The following is a 25,156-nucleotide window of genomic DNA, read 5'->3' as shown; positions in this document are numbered from 1 at the left end:
TGAAATCTGAGAATAAAGTCAAATTTCTTTATAAAGCCACGTTTCACTAAAAGAACCAAAAGTTTGACATTTAAGTCACAATTTTCAGAATTCTGAGAGTAAACTACATGCTTGAAATAAAGTTGACATTTAGTTGACATTTGTAGATAAATGTCTCTGAGAACAAACTCTGAGAAACCAAATCAATATTAAAGTCAAATTTCAGAAAAAATCTCAGAGTAAAAGTCAGAATTTTGTGCTTAATTTAAGAACTTCTTTTCCCTCATACAGCCTTTTCCATACATCCAGTAATACCTACTTTTACTTTGAAAACCAGACCAAAAATCCCAATTGGCACCGGACATTTTTAAGCAACCAAATCCCTTCCATCTCCCCCTCTGCACTTGCATGGCATTTGATTTATAATTCTAAAGTAAACCAGCTCAGGCATGTTTTCACATTTGCCTGACAACACCACACACACACACACACACACACACACACACACACACCGCAACACAGAGGACGTGATTGGTGACTTGTGAGTGGATGCAGCTTGTGTGTGCACTGATGCGTAAATGTACACCAACAGCAGCGCCTCGCCTCTTACAGACAACTTCTAATACACTGTTATCTTTCAGCTTTTTTTCCACCTCCGCGAGTTATCGAGTGGAGCCTGGAGCCATATGACCAGAGCAGGGGTGGGAGATGCCGATTGATAATTAACTGAGGTACCTGAATCGGTGACGTGGGTGGAGGGTAGGGGGGGTGACGAGGAGAGAGAGGGGGAGAGAGAGAGAGTGAGGAGGAGAGAGAGAAAGAGGTGGAGGGAGGCGGGCCGGAGAGGAGAGAGAGGTCTTGCCTCTTGTCTTGCTGAGGCTCTTTGATTCAGTGGCAGTGGCTGAGACAACCCCGTTACCGGCCACCGTTAACCCGGTAAGTCCTCCTCATCTTCTCATCCTCTCTCTCTCTCTTTCATTTAATTCTTCAGTTTTTATCTCTCAAAGAAAAAAATAGAAGTTAATTCTCCGTTTCAACTCAGGAAGTCTAATAAAAGAAAGTTTATGCGTAAAATAAAGGCGAATGAGGCGAAAAAACGCTCCACAGCGGCACATTTTTCATCCCTCTGTAATTCAGAGCAGGAGATTGTATCTATTTTCTAGTTAAATCACCCGTTTAATGTCAGAAGTGAGATTATAACAGAGAAAAGGTCGAGCCTTTTTACTTTTTGATGCTGACGCGCTCCAAACAGCCAAATGGAAACTTGGGCGCTGTCCGTGGTGCTGACAGAGTTCGCAGCTTTACAGTCAGTGCAGTAATCAGTCATTTGTGACCCACATTTTCCTTTCTATCATGTCTGCTTATTGATAAAGTTTCTAATTCTAATACTTGGCTTCACATCAAGTCGCGTTTTACCGGCTAAATCCCGCTGTACATGTCCCTCTTCTCCACAGTGTAACTACGAGCTCCGATCATACTCAAGATCCACATCTCATGGTAAAGATTTCCCTAGAGGACATCGCGTCTTCTTCGCGTCTCTGCAGCCGAAATCAAAGAGGACATTTGCCCAAAGTAAACTTTTATAAGAACACAGATTCATACTGGATGACGGCAAAGTCAGAAGATGCTTTGTGTGTCTGATGAGCGCAAAATCTGCCAGTCAAAGTCCGTCAGTCAGAGCTTGGCACATGAAGGAGTACCTGTGATGAAGAAACCCGCAAGAAGCTCCACGCGGTAAGAAGTGGAAGAGTGCTGTTCAGAGAGAAAGATCAGACAGAGGAGAGTGGAGGCCAAAGAACAAACACCAGCGCGTCCTCAAATGATGGGGATAAAGCACCTTCTGCTTCTTTTGATTTACTTAGACCCGCTGAATGTCCTGTGCGCCGTCACCGCCAACAAAAAGAACAAAATCTCGAATAAGAGGACCCCAAAGTTGAAGGAGGTCAACGGCAGCACCACCGCGGTCCCGCTGGCCGCGGCCGTCCCGGGGAGGATCACCCAGGTCCAGGCTCCCACGGTCCAGCACGACACCTGCCTGGGCTACTACGACGTGAGCGGGCAGTACGACAAAGAGTTCAGCTGCAACAACACCGACCACCGCTTCTGTTGCGGCAGCTGCTTCCTGCGCTTCTGCTGCGCGGACCGGGGGAAGCGGCTGGAGCAGAAGAGCTGCACCAACTACAACACGCCGGACTGGATCAAAACCCAGCCCCCTTCACCGGCGCCAACAGGTGATACCTACGACCCGGAGCTGGACCAGACCAACACCACGGTGTACATCAGCTGCGGGGTCGTAGCGCTCGTCATTGCCATTGGGATTTCTGCTAAAGTTGCCTATGATAAAGCCACCAAGCCCCCTCAGGAAATGAATGTGCATAGGTAAGATTCTCCTTGTCATTTTTCATAGACGATGAAAAAGCTGGAAAAAAAAACATTATAAAATTTGTGCAGAGCAGATTTCACACTGTTAAAGATAAACAGTATGCCAGCCTTAAGCGAGCAAACAGATTTTGAGGATAAGCCCACCTTTATATTCCTAAAGCTTTACTTAAAGTGTGCTCACTGCATTACCAGCTTATCTTTTTAGTAAGAAACAGGTTGAATGTGAACTGCCCATAGTCAGACTGATATAAAGTGTAGAAAAATACTGTCACATAACACTGCATATATCTGCTGTCTGGCACTCATTTGAACACATTTTTCTGTGCAAGGGTGGACTGTAAAAACATGACTGTTGTTTCCCTCCAGTAACCTTAAAGTGAGAATCTATCCTGGTGACTCAACTGACTTACAGCAGCCTACGTAACTTACAGCCTCAATATCATGGGTTCAAACAGGCTCATGACCTTTAACATGTGCCATTACTCTCCTCCCAAGAGCCTCCCCCGTCAAAAAATGTCAAGATTGTATACCTTTCCACGGTACACATCCCATTCTGTGTCAATCCCAGGAGGGGGAACGGGTGGTATTCTGTGTCCGTTCAACCCCAGAGGGATAAAGTAAATGCCACTGAAAGCCATTATGAGAGATCACGTTCGCCCTGATGGGAGTGGTCTCCTCTACAAGGACTGTAATTTTTTAATGCTCAAGGCACCAGTAGTGGTCACTGAATTGTTCCATGAGCGTTAAGACAACATGAAAACAAATCCTCTGGCAATCGCTATATAGTGATGTTGGGAAGAGATGTCATGCAACATCTTAACCATAGATATATTGAATTACTGCTGTTATCTGCACTTGTGTCCTTAAACACACCTCCCACAAAGCCTTGTCTCAATAGACTTACGCTGCATCTTCTTTGTTGCCACAAAAACAACTCCAATGACCAAATTAAGTGCATGATTTGGCATTTGAAAGACTGCTGGTCTCTTCACAAGCTACATGGTAGTGTAAAGTATGCTCTAAACTACAAATGGTGCCAGGAAATTTCAGTTTTGTTGGAGTGACATGAGCGTAGTGGTGCATTCAGGCATCATGAAAACACATCCTGTGGCCATTTCAGTCTCCAGCTGAACAGAATTGCTATATAGTGACGTTAGGAAGAGATGTAACGCAACGCTTTTACCACCCTCATCGTTCTGGCAGCATTCGTAAAACTTGGTTATTAGATTTAAAGTATTTCTTGATGATATTAAATATTCATGACAATCAAAGTTGAAGCTTCTTTAGGACTGTGTGGCTGATCAGATTTGATTGACTGATGCCTGGGAAACATAAGCAAGCAACCCCATAACTGTCAAATGGTGCTAAATTGTGATTGGTCTACAGGTATGTGACATCAACTTCTATCTGACTGAGCCCCGCCCATTTCAAACCAGTGACACAAGCACAGAAAACACACACACACACAAAATATCTTCAGGCTTGACTCATCCGAGTCCTGTAACTATAGCTGGTATGATTCAAATATTACGGGATCGAGAGAAAATTTATCCTCAGGTTTTTTCTGTTATTATTGATTAATTATCATTTTTCAACCAAAAATACTACACGTTTGGTGGCTCTCGCCTCTCAAATACGAGATTTTGATGTTTTTCTTTTGTCTTCCATTATAATAAACTGAAAATCTTTGTGGTTTTGGAGTGCTGCAAGCACAAAGCAAGCAATGTAAAGATGTCAGATTGGGCTGTAGGAGTCTATAATGGACAGCACTCTTACTTCTATAGCCCAAATGTTTAATCGATAATAAATATAACCATGAGTTGCAGCTCTACCTGTAACACTTCTGGCATAAATTTAAGGCTAGTGTATTGTGTGGAAAAGCCTAAAGCACGACATGAGTTTTTAGATTTGTTGGGGATTAATACATTTTTTCTTTTATTTTGGGGGGGGGGGGGGGTGTTCTCATAGGTCAGGAAGCATGTATTCATCCTGGTCACTTGGGGTCCACCCACAATTCAAACCCAAGCCCTTGTAGCAGGTATTGAAAATGTATAAAAGTATAAATGGGTTTTTAATAGGGGTTAGGTCTGACTAAAATGCATGCATGTTTTCCACCCACTGGTCACTTAGTCATTGCTCTTATCCAAGAGTCATTTGAGTCACCTGCCATTAGCTGGAGTTCTGTCTGGACAGAGCAGAGGAGGACGTTTTGCGTTGATTTAAGGATATAAAAATAACTGAGCATTGTTATGCCTCGGTCATGAAACTTTGGCACCTGCTGCTTTGAAAATGTCAAAGGAGATTACTCAGCTTTCTGGAAAAAAAAGGAAAAAAAATTAGTGACAAGTTTTTGATGATAAAAAATGTCTAAATTCTAGCCCTGACAACAGAAAGGAGCTCTCTCAGTAAATCAGTTATAGATTAAATTTAAGCTCCAGTGATTGTAAGTAAGTGTCTCTTCAGAAGTTGGCACAGTCAACTTTTAATATCCATAAGGACTCGTGAGACTTTATAACACAGTGTTTCATTTGAAACAACAAAAAGAACAACAAAGCTCATGATGCAGCACTTTTTCCATATCTGCTCTGAGAAATGAAGAGATGGTGAAGTTTATGTCTTCTTACTGCGCTGCAATCCTAGCCATAGGGCGTACTTTCAAGTGGATCTGCTTAATGCCACCACTTCAATACGAGCAGGGGCCATGAGAGTTTAGCGAGAGGTCGACTAAATGAGGAGGCATGGCTTGCTGGGTGCTCAATAGTGTTTTTTTTTTCTTTTTATGATTTGTTTATTTTCACCGACCATTTGGCACATAGAGCTGTCGTAATGATGTCTGCTGGAATAGACCTCAGAGGCTGGCAGCAGACATTCATGCTGACAGCCGTGACCAAAAAGAAGTAGTGGAACATGGGATTAGCTTTATATTTGGCAAGGGTCTGCTCCTAAAAAGTGGGTGCTTCTCTAATGTAATTTAGACTCCTACCTCTGTGACTGAGGGGAGGACTGTGAGCAGAATACTGAGCTGTTGGCAGACCTTTGCTGTTTGGTCTGTGACCTTCACCGAAACACAAGAAATGCAGAGTGAGAGCTAAAGCCAGTGGTTTGAACAGGCTGTATTGATCACCTTCTGCAGGGCAAACCGAGATGCAATTTATGCTGGCTAGGTGGTGAGAATAATGCTTTGTTCTGCGATTGCAGAACTGAGAAACTAAGTTAAAAGGCAAGATGATGGTGAATGGGCAAAAATAGCTGCAGAATCACTAAAAGTTCAATTCAGAAGGGACAGAAAAGTCTAAAAGTTTATATGAGAAGTTTGCTATTACATTTTATTATCAGTCCATTTGAGCTCTATTGCAGAAATACTGGTATCAGCAAATATATTGGACAATAAAAGAAGAAGGATAGCAAAGCAGTGCCAAAGATATGTTCTAGGTTTCCAATGTCATTACATAGTTTGTCCATTAGAGAACAATAGCAAACAATGACAGTTTTAAGTTTTGTTGTGCTTTTGATTAGACTGATTACTCCAACAAGTCCTCCAACCCAATGGTCCAAGGTATATGTTCATATCTCAGAATACGACCCGCAGGCATATTTTTTAAATTAGCGCACCTGCTAGTGAATGACAGACTAGCTTGAATATCCGCTAACAGTTTTAAACAGGTGGGTAACATTATGAATCAGTTGAGGTTGCACCACAACTACAGGGTTAGGTTTAAGTAACAAACTCCTTTGTTAGGTCTTGAAAAAACATCATGGTTAGGCTTAAAATATGTATATTTGTCACTAAGGTGATGCAAAATATCCCAGATGACATATGTCACGTGAGGGGATTTCACGTGACATATGTCATCTGGGATATATTGCATCACCTGGGACATACATCAACACATTGTACGTTTCATTCAAAATAACTCTACATTGACTTTTGGTTTCATACGGGACACAAACAGAGGCCCTTGGAAGCTCACGGTTAAGTTTAGAAAAGTATCATAGATTGGATTACTGTAATGTAATGTCACTTGACATATGTCATATGACATACATAACTAACATAGTATGTTCTGTATACTAGCAAACTACATCAGTATTAAAATAACTCGATTGATTTTCGTTTCACATGGGTAATGGACATCGGGCTCCCAGGTGAAAGTCCAGTGCTAGTTTGACCCATCTGCCTCCCCTCCCTCCCATCCTAAGCCAACTTTCACACTCTTTATACTACGTCACCTGACTTCCTCCTTTGCTCCTGTAATACTAGTGGTCGCCACCAAGCAATGCACATAAATATGGGGCATAATTTCTGCTTGTACAAACACCCTATGTGGTCATAGTTTGGAGGACAGTCTTGGTCACTCGGTCTAATCTTTAAAGGATAAGGCTGGTGATATCCTATATTTTTGGTACTGTCAATAAATGTCAAGACAAAAAACAAAACCAACAATGTGTGAGTCCATTTCTGTCCGATTTCCCCATCCTGTCTGCATCCCTCAGGCCTATTTTGATTTCATTTTTTTGTCTTTTATTTAATCCCCAAAATAGCTTTTGTTTTTTAGCAAATGTTCATCAAACGAGAGGAAATCTTGTATTTTTTGGGACTACTTTTAGTAGCGGTTTAATCCACATTTGTTGCTCTAGTGAGTATTTGGGGCAGCAGGACGATGTATGTGGGACTGAGTCAGAATAAACTAGAGTGTGTATGTGTCCGTGGTAATGAAGGAATATGTTAACCAGTGCAATTGTGTGGCTGAAAGGTGTGTTTTTAATTGTTTTTGGACAGCAATAAAGACCTATGGTACAGAGGACAAAGCTACACCAGGCTTGGATACCCCCTCCACCCCAACACACAGAAAATACTTCTTAGGGGCCAATAAATGCTGGCTTTGGTCTTTTCATGGGCTTTCTTGACAGTATCAAAAATATGGAATATTGCTTAACCACTGTTTAAGAGCTTTACAACTGTTTTGTTCATAATGTTCATACCTTTCAGAGGACACACGTTTATATTGTAATAGCAGACTCCTGTCCCTTTATAAATCAGTTTAATTGAGGCGTTCCCCAAGGGTCCGTTCTTGGCCCACTGTTGCTTTCAGTTTACATGCTTCTCATTAGGATAGAGTGCAAAAAACAATGAGAATTGACCAATATATTGGTAACAGATGTTTCAAGCTATTATATGATTGTAGTAGTGTCAACACCAAAAATGCATTATTTATCAGGCTCTGTTAGGGTTATAAGGGTTACTGACAGCATGTCTGACAAATGCTCCTGCTATTTCCATGTGACTTGACAACAATCAGAAGTCTTTTGTACTTCTGTGGTTTTGTTTCCTAGGCCAGATATTAGTCTTTCTTATTAAAACATATACTGAAAGTTGGTCCTGCTCTTGCAAACTACAGAAGCTCCTGCTGCACACGATATAGCAGCCAACTGGGACAATGCAAAATCAGGTCGCCTCTGTCTGCGAAAAAGAAACGGCTAAAGTGTGCTCATCCTGGAAGGGAAATGCTATTAATATACTGTATATCTCCCAAAGTCACAGAGTTATGGAAAAGTGGAATGTGTGGTTGCTTTAGGTTGACATTGACACAGTTAAATTGCCCTTTCATTTCCTTTAAGAAAACGCAGCACTCCATCTCACAGGCTGACACTATGCCTCCAAAAGTTGGAAATGGTGTTGGTGAAATATTGCTTTTATTTTGTGGCTTCAAAGAAGAGACACTGACTTAACTCTTAATAAATGTGCCTTGAGCTCAAGTCCGGCACACATAATAGTTCCTGTCTGTACCTTGTGTACTGTGTTATTGAAAATCTAACTCCCTTGTGACTCAGGGTGTAATTAGGATTTCCTCTATGCCTTGCTCCATACCTCTATGATTCAAATTGGAGCTGTAGCTAAATAAATTAGGAGGACCTTAAGGGGGGCGGTGTGGAGAAAAAAGGAAGTGTTTGGTAATTGGGAAAGGGAAACATTTCAATTAAATTTTTTTTCATTGGTGTGATTCAGAGCCCTGGCAGACATTCTGAGGCAACAAGGACCAGTTCCAATATCTCAGTATGAACATGAAAACATTGCAGCGATTGATGGGTCACCCAAAGACGAGACACCGGTCAGAACCTCGAAGAATCACTACACACCTGTTCACGCCAAGGCATCAAACCACGGTAGGTGACATTGCTCTGCTTTTATACAGAAGGCCAAATATCTCATGTGTAGCTTTCTCTGCATGTCCATTTAAAAAATCCAACTTTATGTTATTACGATGGTAAAGACCCCCTTCGCTTTCCTTAATCTTCTACAACATTTTTTGATTGACATCCACTGAAATAGATGGACGGACTGTGAATCTTAAGCTTTTCCCCTCAATCTTCCTTAAGAGGAAACACATAAGGAAATATATAGCGAATTAAATGCAAGGCTCTGGCTGAATTCTCATCTCCCTCACGCTGCGGCCCCATAAGCCTACTCAGCATTGGCTCAAAATTGAGATGCAAATTATCATCTTCTGCAGGAGACGCAAGCTTTTTGTCCAGAGATAATTCTGTCGTGCTACGCTGTTCCTCCTACTTTTATCCGGTCGGTCTCCAGATCCCTGCTCCAGGGATCAGCTCGTTTGCTAAGTGCCCTAGTATGGTGTCCCAGATTCAACAGTGTTGTGTTTCACTCTTGTGTCACCCTGCCTCCACCCTCCTCTCCTCCACCACCACCACCACCACCACCACCATCCAACATGGAAGGAATGTGTCAGAGGAGAGCTGATACAGACTGTACTGAACTGCAGGATGTGAGCAACTTTTCTCACTTTCTGCAGCAGAATGACTTTTTAAACTCATGTAAACAAGCTGCCCAGACATTAAGAGAAGCTGCTTGCCTTTGTTCTTCTATTATAGAAAAGTAGATTACTCCACACTTGGTCACCAATCTGGTCTTCAGTAATCTTCTCTTCATTGAATGCCTGCAATATTCAAAGTGTCATAGTTTTTATAGAAATCATGTCCTCTCTTCTGCTTTGCCAAGTTTCAGAACATAAATTGAGGACATTTTGACATTTTAGTAGTGTTGCTGGACATTATAACCAAATCAGTGAGTTTATCTTTGAAGTAACAAACCACAAAGTATTTATCAAGGATATGATCACTTTTGCCAGTAGTCGTCGATGCAATAAATATTCAGCCTTCAATTAAAAGTTTTTATGGGATTCAAGACCAGAAAACCCAGGAATCCAGGAAGTTAAATGTTTGTTTGCAATAAGCAGGAGAAGGACCAGAAGAGTAGGTAACCAGAAAAAAGCATCCAGCCTGAACATTCAGAGGTGCCACAAAAAATGGATTATTAACCAGACAAAATGGGCAAATGAGCAGCTACCCCAGGGCACCAAACCTCTATGTTAATAAATCACCATTAATTTAGAGGAAATTGAATTTATTGCAAATTTGCTTAATAATCCTGCATGCACCAGTAAAGCACATTATGAACTTGATGATAAGGGACCATGATATGCAGCACCTGCAGTATTACTGGTTGTTAAAGGCCCATCTTGCAAGCTAAAGGAGCCCTGGGTTATAAAAATCTAAATAAACAATGTACCAAATAAATTAAGTTTTGAATTCCACCCCTCCAAAGCATCCACATAAAACCTTGTTGCAAAGACATTTTTTTATTTCTTTTTCCAGTGTCTGAAATGTGTCCGCATGATTTGTGACATTTTTTGCTCATGTTTTTTGAAGTGCTGCAGCATTTTTATTGGCAGCAGCAAAGTGTCTGAACTTTGAGCACATCTCAGAGGAGGTATGGGGCATACAGGGCGGAACAGGCTTTTTTATTCAAACTTATTACATGGCCTTTTAGATTTGTGTTCTTTGGCCTGGTGCTAATATCTGTACAGTCTCATTTTTTAACTTATTATACTGGTCGTTGTAGGCTACGGTGCTGAGAGAGTAAGCAACATTTGTCTGTGTGATTCACAAAGCCACACATTGTTATTTTGTTCATAATATTGAGTGCCCACAGAAAATATGTCTTAATTGCCCAACCTGTGTCATAGCAGCCTGCTATTGTTTGCTGCGTGAACAGAAGCAGGACGTCACAGTGCAGGGGTGAATGCTTTTAAAGGGAGAAGGCATCAGAGAGGAGGGTGGAGGGTGTCCAAGCAGGCATGGAGACACTCCAGGGAAGACATGACTCAGATTTCTATGACAAATTCATGACGGTGGTGTGAATTTAAAAAAGATGACTTTGTTCTTTTATCGGTGTAGAAATGGTCAAAGCTCATTATATTTGTACTGCAACTTCTGGGTATGAAATATCTAGCTCAAGCTGTTGTTGGGCTTCTCTAAGTGTTACTATTGAAATTTTCCAGTATAAACTCTTTGCACTGGAACATTCTACTGCTACTACAGTACCTTTTATTAATGTGTGGCTGCATGTGTGTTCCTGTGGTTTTGTGCACATGCATGTTTAATCATTTTATTTGTGTCAGTGGTCTGCTTGTGTGAGTTTGTGCCCCCCCCCTCCATATCCATAGATATGGAAATAAATAGATAAATGCATGAATCAGTCCTCATGTGGACTGGTAGTTTATTAATTGAAATTTGATTCATTTTTGTCATCCCCCATAGGTACCCCCCCCCCCCCACACACACACACACACACACACACACACACACCTTTTTTCACTGATGCCAGAGGGTTACAATATGCAGATGATGTCTCTGTTTTTATAAAAGTTAGTATATTGTAAAAGCAGAAAGGAAAACTAGCACAATTTTGACCTTCACACTTTATTTTTAGTGCTTACTTTTTATTCTTTATTGCTGAGTAGCACAGCTTGTTTATATTTATTTGGTTTCAGCTACATAGATAGCTAGATAGACAGCTGGATAACTGGCCACTTAGAAAAATCTTGGTATGACCTTTTATGATTGAAGACATCAAGGTTAAATCAATTTTCACAGATTCAGAATTTATTTTGCCCTTGAGGTCTCCAATAAATATATAGGTTAAGTAAATAAAACACTTTATATAAAGAAAGTACAGGTATCCAATCAATATTCCATTTTCAAATCCCTCTGTGAAAGGTACAGTTCACCTCAGTGGGAGCAGTGGTCATGTTTTCTTTACAATATCTACTTTCATGGTGTTATTCACTGAGGTGAAGGAAAAGTGGTTGGGAAAAGAAAAATGGTCTATGATCCACATCTAGTTTATAAGATGGCCCTTATAAGGGAAGCCAGCAGCTACAGCAATTCTTTGGTCTGAAACCATCTCCTGGGTCACAGCGACGGATCAAAGTTAATGAGAATAAAGATAGATTTGAATAGATTTTTTTGATGTAGTAGCATAAAGGAGTCTAAAATATATTGGTGCTGTCAGGAGCCTCACTCAATTGATGGTGTCCTGTCTGTAGCTCACTCTCTCTGTGCAATCCTTTTTATCACTCCTTTTTATACACTCTATAAGTGATAAAATAAAAATTACAATTAAGCCAAAGAGAGCAGTTTTAAAGCATTCCTACCAAATAGGAAAGTATTAGCCCAAGGGGAAAAAACAATAAAAGGAGGCTGATGGCATGCAGCAATGGTGGATTTCTGGATTTGAACTCAAAGCATCAGCAATATACCATGTGAACTCATCCCACTCGATGTTCCAGAAGAGATATTATACCTAGATGAGATGCTGATGAAGTGTGTCTTGGGGTATGGATAGTACCTCTCCAGAACTGTCCTTGAGTGGGCATTATCACTTCAATTTCCCTGAGTTCTGTTCTCTCATTTTTGTGCTCTAAAGTTTCTATGGTGCTGTGAAAATAGGCGACAAATGTCTTCCACACTTTGCAGACAGAATGGAATCATCTCGAAGGACACTCATGGCAACTGGGTTCATTTGAGTGCTAAAACCCTGCAGAAGTTGACTATGAAATGGCAGGAGACCAACTTTGGGATGATTTTTTTCAAAGAATGGCGTCATGATGCTGATGAGTCTAGATGTCTCAGTCTGCTTGTAGAGTTACGATTACAGACTGTTTGTGCCTGCATTTACTCAACTGAAGTCAAAACAATTTACACTCTGTGAATCATCTCATCTAACTCAGCAAGAAGATAAGAATTTGTTCTTAATGACTTGCCTGGTTAAATAAAGGTTAAAAAAAAAGAAGAAAAAAAAAAAAAGAAAATGAACATGCATTTTGTTTACCAAAATGTCAGACTATTCTTTTGTGATTTCCCTTTATTGGAGCTAAGTGGCCCCAGCCATGAAAAACAACCCGAGACCAAAAGAACTCAAAAGTATGTCGAGAGCAAAGTATCCTCAAGCTTTGTATGATATCTACAAGGTTAATGCCCAACAAATGATAATATACCTGTATACTCAACATAAAGTTACGTAGGTTAGGCTAAGGCATGTAAAGTTCTGTTGGTTAGGTTTAGGAAAAGAAACAGAGTGACGACGTACCTTAAAATAACTCAAAGTTCACTTGGTTTCACATGGTCCTGAACACCAGTCTACTGGGGGAAAGTCCTGTGCTGTCTGACCCATCCATCAACACAACGTACCTCCTTTCACGAACTTTCAGGCTTTATACTACTTCCTTCTTTACTCCGATCAGCTTATTACTTACTTACTTACTTACTTACTACTATTATTGTCACATGATCGCAGCCTTCTTGATTACATGGGTTACACACAAATTGTGGTTCATCACTATTTGTAGGTATATATACAAACAGTGCATGAGAACACCCTGGTGGAGGGAGGTGTTTTATAGTTCAATAAAATCATTCCATCTGTTGATGAAAATTGTGATTGTATGGTTAGTAGACCTTAACAGTTAACAGTAATTTATGTTCAATCTAATGACATTTTCCTAAAGGTTAATTCAAATATAGTCTGAGTGGGCAGAAGTTCGCTACACAGATCAGCCTCTCATTGGGCGGAATGAGCCACCCGCTGAAGTCCCGCCCTACCACCTCTGGTTGTGTAGCAGTTTTCAACCATTTTCAACACGTCCTTTACTAACTTTTGCGGTGTTTGATCTTGCGGGGATGTAGCCATTTTTCTGCCATGGTTTGCGTCCTGTTGGCGATATTTTTGGGGGCGTGTTACACCAAAACCTGTTTCCCCCCGGCAATATTTTTGCAAGCGCACCGTTGCTGTGGCACCGCCCAGAACGATTGTGATTGGCTGAAAGAAATACAAGCAGCCAGAGCGTTTTTTTCTCCAATCTTAAAGTGAGAGTCAGCCCAGCCAGACCTTTCTTTTCTTGAGAAAGGTCTGGTGAGCAAGACTAATTCAAATACTACTTTGTAAACTTCACTTTTATCAGGAGATTTAAGTTTCCATCTCTGAACTAAAGCACTTCCCCCTGCATTCATGAATACAGTGTGTGATGAAAAACTTTAATATTGTGGTTATTCTCTATAAGAACCGTTAGGTCTTTTTTCATTATGCAGTAGATAAGGGGCTATAGGTTTGTCCTACCACATGGGAGCAATTCATATCACAGTCAGCGTCTCCAGCTACCTGCTTTCAGCTCCATGGTGCCGTCCTTGGAGCATGTGGAGGTTATGAATCATCTGCATTTCACCGTGGGAGACATCACACAGATATACTCTACTGTATCATCTACATAGACACAACACTGTGCTGTTAAAAATCACAAAATGCAGGGAAATATGTTTGTAACTTTCTTCGTTTATTTATTTCTTAGAAGGTCCCAAATCAACAACGAGCGCGTCAGTAATCAGTTTATAGTCATCCTCTGGGTTTGATAAAATGAAACAAACATGCTGTGTTGCTCTGGCTTGAGTGCCAAACCTTGGTGCGATGAAGACCAGGCCTAATGGTCCCAGGTGTTTCTTCTCATTATGATAATCTGAAATGCTGTTCAATACCAGCTTCCCGAGGGCCAAAGGTCTGAGTGATGTTATTGACTTGGAAGTGGTTCCTCGGAGAAAGAGGCATTTAACGGTTTGCTGGCTAATATAGAGTTGGAAAAGAGAGGTGAGGTTTTATAAACCAACTTTTTTGTTGGTTTGTTTTTTGTTCTTTTTGCTGTTTGTGTCGACATTACATTCTTTTATTTCTTCTTAAGACTTGTCTGTGATTGACAGAACAATTGAAAGCTGTCAGGGTGCTAGCAGGCACCTTGCCTTGCTCCTTTGTGTTCAGGCCACACTCTCAATTACAGCACTGGTCTGGAGCAGAATTAACAGTGATGTGGTACAAATTGCATTACGGAGTGGTCTTTTAACACAGGGGAAATCCAGAAGAGTGGATACCTGAGGTGTACTGGCATCCTCAAAGAAGGGGGGCTTGAATCCTGTCTAAAACCAAGTGTGTCCAACTGCAATCACCATCCTCTGAGGAGCCAAAAGCACCGCAATTTTATCTTAAATTAAATGTAATATTTCACTTACTGTGAAGAAAGAGAAGGGGGTTTGATAAATGGATGATAAAAAAGTTCTGAAACCTGCAGACTGCATCACTGGCATCCTTAAGTGATACATATTGACGAGCTGATGATCCCACCTGAGAGTCAGTTGTGCCATTTTAGCCCTGTTTAGTATTCTTGTCATCCGTGGCTACTTCTTTATAAAATGGCAGATATGACTGGGGAGTTGAGTACAGATCCTCCTTATAGTTAAGGCCAGTCACTCCAGCATTTACAATGGTGATATTTTGCAGTGAATTGTGATGGAACAGCCACAATCAGTGGATTTGCTAGTGAGGTGAGATAAATACATTTTTGCATTGAATTTAACTTTGTGCCATTGACCATTAGCAAACTGTCTCCTTGACAGTGCTGACCTTTGAGGAAACAGAGAGCTGGATACTTTAAAATGGCAGAAGCTATTGTTGCTCAGTACTGAGAAAATAAAGAGAATCTCAAGGCTGTTGTTACCTTCTAGCACTAACATGTTCCTACTATGTTGCTGGTGTCTTAGCCATTGGCTCATGAGCTGTATTAGCTCAGTAACTGGTGCAATGCCATTGTTCCAATGGGTCCATGTCATTGGTTCGACAGCCCATTGGTTCGACATCCCATTAGTCCGACTGTCCGCGGTGCTGAACGGCTCGCGGCGGGCGTATGGTGCGCTTGAGGCGAAGCAGGCTCACGGCTTATGAGTTTGTCACTTTCTTTTTCATTTTAACCCACACCATGATCTTTTCCTGACCCTAACCAAGTGGTTTTTGTGCCTAAACCTAACCAGACCTTAACCACAGGGCATCATGATGATTTCGGAACGGACTTCGGAACAATGAGTTTAATATGGTCGGAACAATGGGATGTCGAACCAATGGGCTGTCAAACCAATGGGCAGTTCCCATTCCAATGGCTAAAAATTCTAACGCTCCATTATTCCGAAATATGTCACATTGGACCGAAAGCCCGTTTGTCCGAGAGCTCATTACAGGAAAAATAAACGCCATTGATTCAAAGTCCCGTTTCTACGGTAATACACATTCATTGCAGTTGGTTTCAGTTTCCCAGCAGCATTTTAGCCACCAATCCTGCTTGTTTTTAATGATCTTTTGTAGTGTTACTCAGAGGTGTTTGAGCCACCGATCCTGGGTGTTTTTACTGATCCTTTGTAGCATTTCTCAGAGGCATTTGAGACACCAATCTAGATATTATTACTGCCCCTTTGCAGCGTTTCCCAGTGGCATTTCAGCCCCAGAACCCAAGGGATTTTTAACTGACCCCTCTGTTCTTTTCCAGTGGCTTTTGTGCCACCAAACATGGGTGTTTAAAGCCAAAACGTGATCTTTTCCTAACCACTACCAAGCGTCTTTTTGAGCCTAAACCTAACCACGCACATTCACTGCAGTGATATTGAGAAATGTATCGGCTACAAAATAATGTACAAATAAAGTATTTTTTCAGGCATTTGAGTTGTTTAACTGCAGGAAATGTGTATTTTCAAAGAAATGGGACTTCAGAGAAATGGGCTTTTGCTCCAATGGGACATTTTTCATACTGGGTTGTCAGAACAAGAAGCAGCCCCCCCAATAACTAGTTCTGCTAGCAGTCTGTGTCACCAAGCCTCTAGCACCAGCTATTTCACAACACAGATGAATTACACTGTACCACTTTCTGGTGTGACTACAACTTTATGCAAAGAGAACATCAAGCCCTACTGTCCTCAGATAGTTTTCTGTAATATTCATTTCTCACAATTTTTTGTCCCATCAGGGCACTATGGCAAAGAAAACCTGCGCAGTGGAGGTCAAGACATGCACAACTTCATTTCCTCTGGGTTTGTGACACTCGGACGAGGCCACTTGAAAGGTAAAGTCCATCCTCATTACATGTTCTTTTTACCCCCCAGTGCCCTGAAAACCTGGCTCAGAATAATAATCATTTCACTTACAAAGCCACTGTGTCATGCTGTCGTTCTCTTTCTGCTTAACAAGTATGCACAGGACCGTGCAGTAAAAAAACAAATAATGTGCCTGTGACTTTTGTTCCAGCTCAGTGGAAGTTAGACATTACAACACATAATGGCTTGAAGTGACATCTTGCAAAGTCCACACACACATTTATTATCTGTGATTAAATCCACACTTCCAATGACAAAGTAACACTTCCGCCAGTGTGAAGGCAGCACGGCACAGTAGTAGATTCCCCCACTATTGTACTCCTTTAGAGCTTTAATGAATCCGAAGCTGTGTTGGAGTGAGAATGAGCTGTAAACAAGAGGCCCGTTGTCGTGTTTTTACAGCGCAGCACTCCATAGACGAATCGGGGCAGATGTCCTGGCAGGGCGATCTGGACATCCCCATGTCCTACGGTACGTTCTCCAAATGTTTCGCTTTCTGCCGGAGAAAAAGCCACACAACCTGCTTTCTGCTCGCACCTGATATGAAAAGTCACTCACTCACTCACACACACACACACACACACACACACACACAGAAGCAGTGGAGTGCCCTTGGCCGATAATCACAGCTCAGTCATTGGGTGCGGAGTGCCAGAGTTGTGATATTTTATTTATTTTGTTTTGTAGGTGGTTTTCTGAGCCAAAATATTTCCGCTGGTGGTTGTTTAACAAGAGGTATGAATGAATGTGATGGGCATACAGTCATAGAGTTTATTACTTTATTATGACTTTTATAGACAGGTGAAGGTGTCAGACATTGACACATTAAAAGTGTGAGTCTCGGCAGCTGATAAACACTTAGGTGTCTGCAAGGTAAGTGAAAAGTTTGATTTAGTTACTGTTGGATTGATTTACATTTATTCATTTATGACGGTGTATTTTCTGTGTAATCATCAATCACAGTGTGAGTCTGATGTTGATTTCTTTTTCCTTGATCTTCGGGCATATATAGTTTCTGTTCAGCCATGTGTGACAGTCCCTCTGTTTGTTGTAAAGGCCTTCACTAGAGTGAGAAAGCATTTTAATGAATCAGAATCCAGATTTAACAGTGATTCATCAGTCTGTGTTGTAGATCTACAAAAACACCTCATCCACTTGTAATGGAGAAAAAGCCATAAATATGTGCATGGTTTTGACTTCCCCTGGGTCTCTCCCTTTTGTTTTGTAAAATGAATGTATACACTTTTTTGTAGCTTCTGTGTCAGATCAGGTTCATCATTTTGGACCCATGAAGACCTCTAGTTTATTGCACACAGGTTACTTTACTATTGCTGCTGTATGTGACATAAATATCCAGAGAATGCTGCACCGAAAGCTGTTTCTCCGTAAGAGGTGTATTTTAGTGAATCAATGATTGTAACCTGACAGCTTTATTTTGGAGTCTTTGTGATATAGAGCGACAATTTCTGCAAGTAGAAGTTTTGCAGTGGAAATGGGTTTGCTGGATCATAAAACATGTCTGGTGTTACTGAAAAGGAAAAGACTTCTAAGCCTTTCTTCAACTTGCTCCACGTTGTCTTAACCATCAGCAATCTCTTCCAGCACACATAACTCAAAGTGACCAAACACAGTTCTTGTGGCCCCCACCTGGTTTCTCTGCAGCCTCTACACCCTTAAGTATAGTTACATTTACATGTGTGCTCACTTTGTTGCTATGCTGTAACCTCTTAGCACGCAAACACTGCATATATCGCCTCATGATGCCAAATAAGTGTGTTCTCCATTGATAATTTGCAGGTGAGAAGGCATCTTGGTTAAAGTCAGGTTAAATATGGATACAAAATCTACAATATCTAGACTCTATAACCTTATTTGCAAGGACTAGTATTACCCGGAGACCTCTAGTAATTTGTTATAATTGCGGAGGTTGGCTGCGATCTAAATCCCGTGCCATGAGAATCTGCCATGTCCATAATTTGTAAAGTAAAAATTCCACCACAAATGATCTACCATAAAGGGCCAAACACAGATGACATGTGACTATAATAGTGTCATGCACATTGGTATTACCCATTTTAAATGTTTTTTTTTCTATTAAGGAAGCGTCAGTAGTGGTTGTGAGTGTTATCGACAGGCGCTCATGCCACTATGACTAGTATATTTAGAATACCATTATCAGCTATTAAACAGCTGTTGACAAAAACTTAAGGTTTCTTTATGTTTCAACAACACTGTGGATAACGTGCAGTTTAGACACAAAAAAACACAAAAAATTTTTACTGTTAAAAAAAGATTATTTTTGGCTTCAAACCAGTCCAATCGCCAGAATAAATACTGGCATTGTAAATGTCTGCAAACCACATATGTGTCACATTTGTACATCATTATGTAGCTGATAGATTGACACTTTACTTTTTGGCAGTCTTGTGCTTTATGTATGACTATGTTTAGTAATAAAAAACACTTGGTTATGAATTGTAATAGATCATGTTTTGGCTTAGAATACCTGGTTTTGGTTTTAAAATCCCTGCTGGAAATGCAGCGATGAAAACAGACCTATGTTTGGGGGAAAAAGCAAATTACATTTTGATGGTCAAAGGTCAAGGTCACTGTGACCTTGTATCTCATTCTTGTGAAGGCAGTATCTCAAGAGCAAACTTTTTCAAATTTTGGACAAACATTCACTTGGTCTCAACAATGAACTTATACATTTTGGTGGTCAAAGGTTAAGGTCACTGTGACCTTGCAGTCATCTCATTCTCATGAACGTAATGTTTCAAGAGGGCCTTGAAGGACTTTCCTCAAATTTTGCACAAATGTCCACCTGGACTCAAAAATGAACTGATTAGAATTTAGTGGTCAAGGGTAAAATTTCAAGGTCGCTGTGACTTCACAAAACATGTTTTTGGCCAAAACTCAAATAAAATGGCAGAAGCTATTGTTGCTCAGTACTGAGAAAATAAAAAGAATCTCAAGGCTGTTGTTACCTTCTAGCACTAACATGTTCCTACTATGTTGCTGGTGTCTTAGCCATTGGCTCATGAGCTGTATTAGCTCAGTAACTGGTGCAATAATGATAAGATTTTACACTAATGTTTAAGGATAAAATGATGAAGTGATGACATTATATATCAATAACTCCAAGGTCATCTTCACTGTGACATCATAATCACTTTTCTGGACATTACTCAATACCATATGATATCTCAGGAACAGAAGGGGAGAGATTGTCAGATACTGCATTGGTGACACTAATCCCGGGTACCCACCTTGAAATTGTGCTGCTTGGATAGATCTTCTGTGTTGCTGGGGGAAAGATGTATAAGCATCCATGCTTTCACAGACATGGATATACTGTAGCTGCAATTTGATTAGTTTGTAGAGGCATTCAATCGCAAGGTAGTAATTTTTTTTTTTTTTTGCAAGGTTTGTGTTTTGTTACGCAGAGCCTCGACATGATTTCCAGGAGATGTCAGTAAATTTAAGGAAGATACAGACTTTGCTTATCCCGTTGAAATGTGCCACATGAACTACGGACAACAGCATTTCTGTTTCTGCTCTCTAATATGTTGGAAAGTATATAACCAGTTTCATAAAAGGACAACAAAACTGTAGAATGTATAGGTAATTTTGTTTCAGTATTATATATTTGTCAAAAACTAAAGTTATGTGGCTCGAGAAGACTTTTAGTGTTTAGTGAGGCAAATCTAAGGACACCTATACCCCTAAAAATACCTGCTCTGCTGCTGGTGATGAATTGACTGACATTCATTGTCTGTGACATATTTTAGTGACTCAACCCTGAAGACAAATGACTATCACACACTGAAGAAAGCCTAACAGAAACGTCTGTGTTTATTCAACTGTGCTGGAAATTGAAACTGAAAAAAAAGCTCTTGCACTTCCCAGATTAATTCCAAGTTTCAAACAAACAAAAATTTAGGCAGTAAGGAAACCAACTGACAAAACTGAAAGTATGTACATTTTGTAGGTTTGTATTATCTTTTATTATTTCACCTAGCAGAGGAGAGAGCAACACACTTTTGGGTTAAACACATATTTGTAAGAACTAGATGGATGTTTAAACAGCTGCAACTAAAGACCAATATTTTAAAAGGGCGTCTGAGGCAGCGACCCTCTCCTGACTGACTGTACCCGTCACCCTCTCGCTGCACCTATTAGGTGACACGCTTTAGTGGCCTGATGGCGGTAGCTGTCACTTCAAAGCGGAGGTCCTGTCAGCTTCCGTCGTACATGTCTTAGTTTAACAGCTGGCTGTCGGCAGGCTCTCTATCCCCCCCCCCTCACACACACACATGCACCTCCTGTTCAGGGGAAGCAGACTGACAGATGTGCACCATGTCACCGCTGACTGCATCCTGCCCCTGCTCCAACACTGCTGTACAGACACCTCATATCTCATTTCTCTGGTAGATAACATCTATGGCAAACATATCTGCACAGGTCATCTGACCCCCCTGCCCCCTGGGTTCATCATTCTGGTTTTATCTGAAGAGGTGGAAAATGGTTAACTGCTGCAGTATTTGAGTAAATGTACGTAGGTACTGTTTTGAGATGCTTTGATTTTAGGGAAATTTTGTACTTTTTACACACTTTTTCCTTCTTTATTTCCTTCTGGCTTCCAATTTTCCTCTAATTCATTATTTTATTTTATTGCTTTCCTTGCTTTCTCCCCTCCTTTGTTCTTTTGCTTCTTCCCCTCTTCTTTTCTTCCTTTGTTTCCCTCCTTTCCTTTCACCCTTTTTACATCAAATCGTACAATACATCCAACACTAAGTCCCGTCTTTAGGGCACTTTTGTATTTTTACACAGAACTAAACAACAGAGGCATCGTGCTGCTCCAGTGTGTGATTTCAGACAGCATCCTGACATGGCAGAAGCAAAAGATGTGTGACAGGCGTGACATTTTACACAACAGCATCGGCCTCTAGTGTGACATATAACACAGGCATCAGCTGGCTTTCTAAACAATAACAATGGCATTAACATGGCAATAACAATCATTTACCATCGCTGTTATATGGCGGCTGATCTGGTCCTCAGCTCGGAGGGTCAGGAGCTCCCGGACCTCATTGTTTTCCCAATTTGAAGACATTTTTGACAGCTGTTCTTTTTCTTTGAGTTAGCTACTAACTGCTATCAGCTACTTTTTAAATCTCCTGCAGTGGGTTGCACACAAAACACGTCCTGCCAGCTGTTCCATTTATACAGAGGTTGTTTCGGTGCTGTTACTACCTACCACTCTGTCCTCCCATTCTGTGGTGGCATAGTGGCGTATAATTCGTGCCTGGAAGAGGCAGTGTAAAAAGGGCTTTTGAATAATCCCTTCTTCCTTGCCCCCTCCCTCACTGCCTTGCATGATTCCTTCCTTCTTACGTGATTTCTTTCTTTTTAACCTCCTTTCCTTTTCCTTCCTTACACACTTTCCTTATTTTGTCTATGCATTCTTACCTCTTTACTTCCTTCCTTCCTTCCTCTCTCCTATCTTCCCTTCTGTTCATCCTTAATCTCCTCTGTCCCTTGTACTTTCCTGATTGTCTCTCTCTTTCTTTTCTTCTTTAACTGCTCAGAAACAAACAAAAAATCCACAAAACTGAAGATATGATTGTTTTTCACCCAACGGGAGAACCACAGAACACTCTTTATAACCAGCACTTTTATTTGGTCCATTTGTTGATAAAATATTTGAATTCATGACTTGAATTTGTAAAAGAGTATTTCTGTATTGCGGTACATGTACTTACATTAAAAGCTTTGAGTGGCAGCCCGCTCCAGCTGCGCTTATTTGCATTTCAAATGTTAGACGCTGTAGACAAACAAAACATTTACAATAATTCCTTCAAAATCCTCTGTTTTCCAAGACAAAGCACGTCTGAGCATGAGAGGCTATGACCTCAAATTCAACCATGTGTGTAACATTTCATTGTTTGCGTGGGAGTGCCGTAGTGAAAGGAACAGTACAAACAGTACAGAATCGAATGTACGTCAGAGCTAACAAGCTGCTAAACAAAGCTCCAAGTAATGTTGTCATTAATATTCATGCAACCGTGATATAACACGGCACTCCGAGCTTTGTGTGGATCCACGCAGACACACAAGCACCGCTGGTCTACCTGCTGGAGTATTGGAGTGTGCGAGGACAGTGCCAAGGCTATGAGGGATGGATTTATGTCTGATATCAGTGAGTGTTGGGGGAGAATGGTGTGTTCACTGTCCCTGTCTGTCCGTCTCTATTCACTGTGATGGATTGTCTGCAGTGAAGCGGCCATTTAACAGCTCTGGACCGCAGTGAGTTTATTCTGATGGAAGGCAAGCGGCTGTCTCACAGTAGATGTTCAAACAGATGAGAATCCTCAACCTGAATGAAACCTGTGCAATGATCAAAAGTGGTTGAGATGCTTTATGTTTGAGATTCACATCTGCCTCCTGATCTGGCAAGAAAAGAAGAATTATTTTCTACACAAACCACTGCATGTTCTGCATCTTTTACCAGGGGCGGACTGGCATTGAAAAGCTGTCTGGAAATTTGCTGTCTAGCTGCTCCAATTGGGTACACCCAATTCACGCTGACATATGCTTGTTGATCAACAAATCTCCATGGTCAACACAGTCCACAATAAAACGGTTGTACTCCCATATACTGCCACTCATAAATGCATTCAAGTTGCCCAGATCAAGCTGACAGAAAGAGCTAGCAATGGACTTGGCAAAGTTAGTGGAAGGATACGAGTGACTGCATCCAGTTTTCAAAATAAGATGTTAACAAAGGGTATTTAATGCCAGGGTTGGGGAAAAAAAGACCAGCCCTCACAAGACCGTCCCACTGGGAAAATTTCTCAACTTTCCGAAGGCTAGTCCATGCCTGACTTTTACCCATGATCACAATGTTTCTCTGACCTTAACCAGAAAGTTTTGGTAGCTAAAACAGAACCAACCTTAACCATAAATGTGGCTCATATGAATTGTTTTTGTAAAAACATGTAGCCAAGACATGAAAAGCTCCCATTACAACTTCCCAGCCCCCATGGTCACATTCTCTGGTTGCCTTTTTAGACCAAAAGGTCCAATTAGCACTTTGTAAGTCCTGCCCATTTTCTCTCCGTGCTCCAATAAAAGTTGAGCAAACATGGTCCATTCCCTTTTTCTTCTATACCTAACTTTGATACGCTATGTGCTAGGCTTGTCTATGTTGGAAAAAAAAAAAAAAAAAAAACTGCACTTCATCAAACAGCCACTTGAGGCAATTGGGCTTGCTTGAGTTTTTTGAAGACGTTTGCAAGCTTGGCATGAGAGCTCTGAGTCTCAGAGTCTCAGAGTCGTTAAGGTCATATGTGAGTCATTGACCCACCCAGCCGTCTAATGACACACAAGATGGCCAGGTGGGTCAACAACTCACATGGTGACCTTAACGACTCTGACACTCAGAGCTTACATGTGAGCTCAACACCTCTGTAAAGGTTCACACCCACACAGAGTTTAAAGCCTGTGACTCTGCACCAGTCTTTTAGAACTAAAGAACCTTCTTGGATGAGAGGCGAAATGTCTTCAAGAAACTCAAGCAAGTCCAGTTGCCTATGATATAGCACCTATGATGGTCACTTCTGACTCCAAAAAAATACCAAGATGGTAGCGGCTGAAATGCTGAAATCTTGGCTTCAAAACAGGAGCCCAAAGAAACCAATAGGTGTTGTCACAGTAGCTACATCCATTATTTTATACAATCTATGGTCACATCTTAATTTAGCAAGTATTAGCAAAACGTATAGGGACATCAAGAGGAGTTAGCTTGTCAGATCGACCAATGTCGGCCAGGTTTGCTTTCTCCTTTTTTTCCGTGGTAATGTTTGGGAAAGGAGATAGGTTGGTTGCTGAAATATTTTTCAGATGACATGAATTATTGTTGGCCAGAAAAGATCAAGGGTAATGTTCCTGTGTTTATCTTACCTCTGTAAGGCTGGGTCAGAACCATGATCTGTAGTACTAAATACATAGAGAACTTTACTGATCACCAGAAGGGGAAAGGGGACACAGTGTTGACTGATAGTCTTGTCATTCTCTGTCTCTCGCAAAGAATGTGTGGCTTCTCTCTTTTTCATTGAGACCACAATGACTTAGCATCAATTTGCATCATTTTGCTTTGTTTATAAAAGTAAACATCTTGAATGTATACTCTCTATGGCATACTGTAGTCTTTGCTATCGGCTTCTTGAAGCAGCACCAGGCTAAACAGAGCCAAAAATTGCCATGTTTCCTTTTGTCAAGCCTGTCTGACCTTAACTTCCTAAACTTTCCTTAACTTTGATGGACTTATATTGTATAATCTGACACTGATCTGCGCCTCAGGTTAATTTAGGTCAAGTCAATTTGATTTAAATTGCCCAAAATCATAAGTCTGTCTCAGAAGGTACAGTGGTGTGAAAAAGTGTTTGCCCCCTTCCTGATTTCTTACTTTTTT

At 40.9% G+C, this 25,156-nt stretch overlaps 1 protein-coding gene across 3 annotated transcripts in view; it reads left to right on the top strand.

Moving 5' to 3' along the window:
* The first annotated feature begins 856 nt into the window (after positions 1-856).
* Positions 857-25,156, top strand: part of LOC126405525 (protein shisa-6) — a 104,035-nt gene continuing 79,735 nt past the window's right edge. For all 3 annotated transcript variants that reach the window (XM_050069289.1, XM_050069290.1, XM_050069288.1), the window contains exons 1-5: positions 857-915; positions 1,434-2,358; positions 8,369-8,526; positions 16,554-16,649; positions 17,083-17,151. In XM_050069289.1, coding sequence (XP_049925246.1) covers positions 1,799-2,358; positions 8,369-8,526; positions 16,554-16,649; positions 17,083-17,151 — 883 coding nt within the window. In that variant the 5' untranslated portion in view covers positions 857-915; positions 1,434-1,798. The remainder of the gene's footprint in view (positions 916-1,433; positions 2,359-8,368; positions 8,527-16,553; positions 16,650-17,082; positions 17,152-25,156) is intronic.

The sequence above is a fragment of the Epinephelus moara genome, chromosome 18 (assembly GCF_006386435.1).
Source record: "Epinephelus moara isolate mb chromosome 18, YSFRI_EMoa_1.0, whole genome shotgun sequence".
Lineage (NCBI taxonomy): Eukaryota > Metazoa > Chordata > Actinopteri > Perciformes > Serranidae > Epinephelus > Epinephelus moara.
Note: the sequence above shows the minus strand (reverse complement) of the source record. Positions and strands in the feature narration are given on the sequence as shown.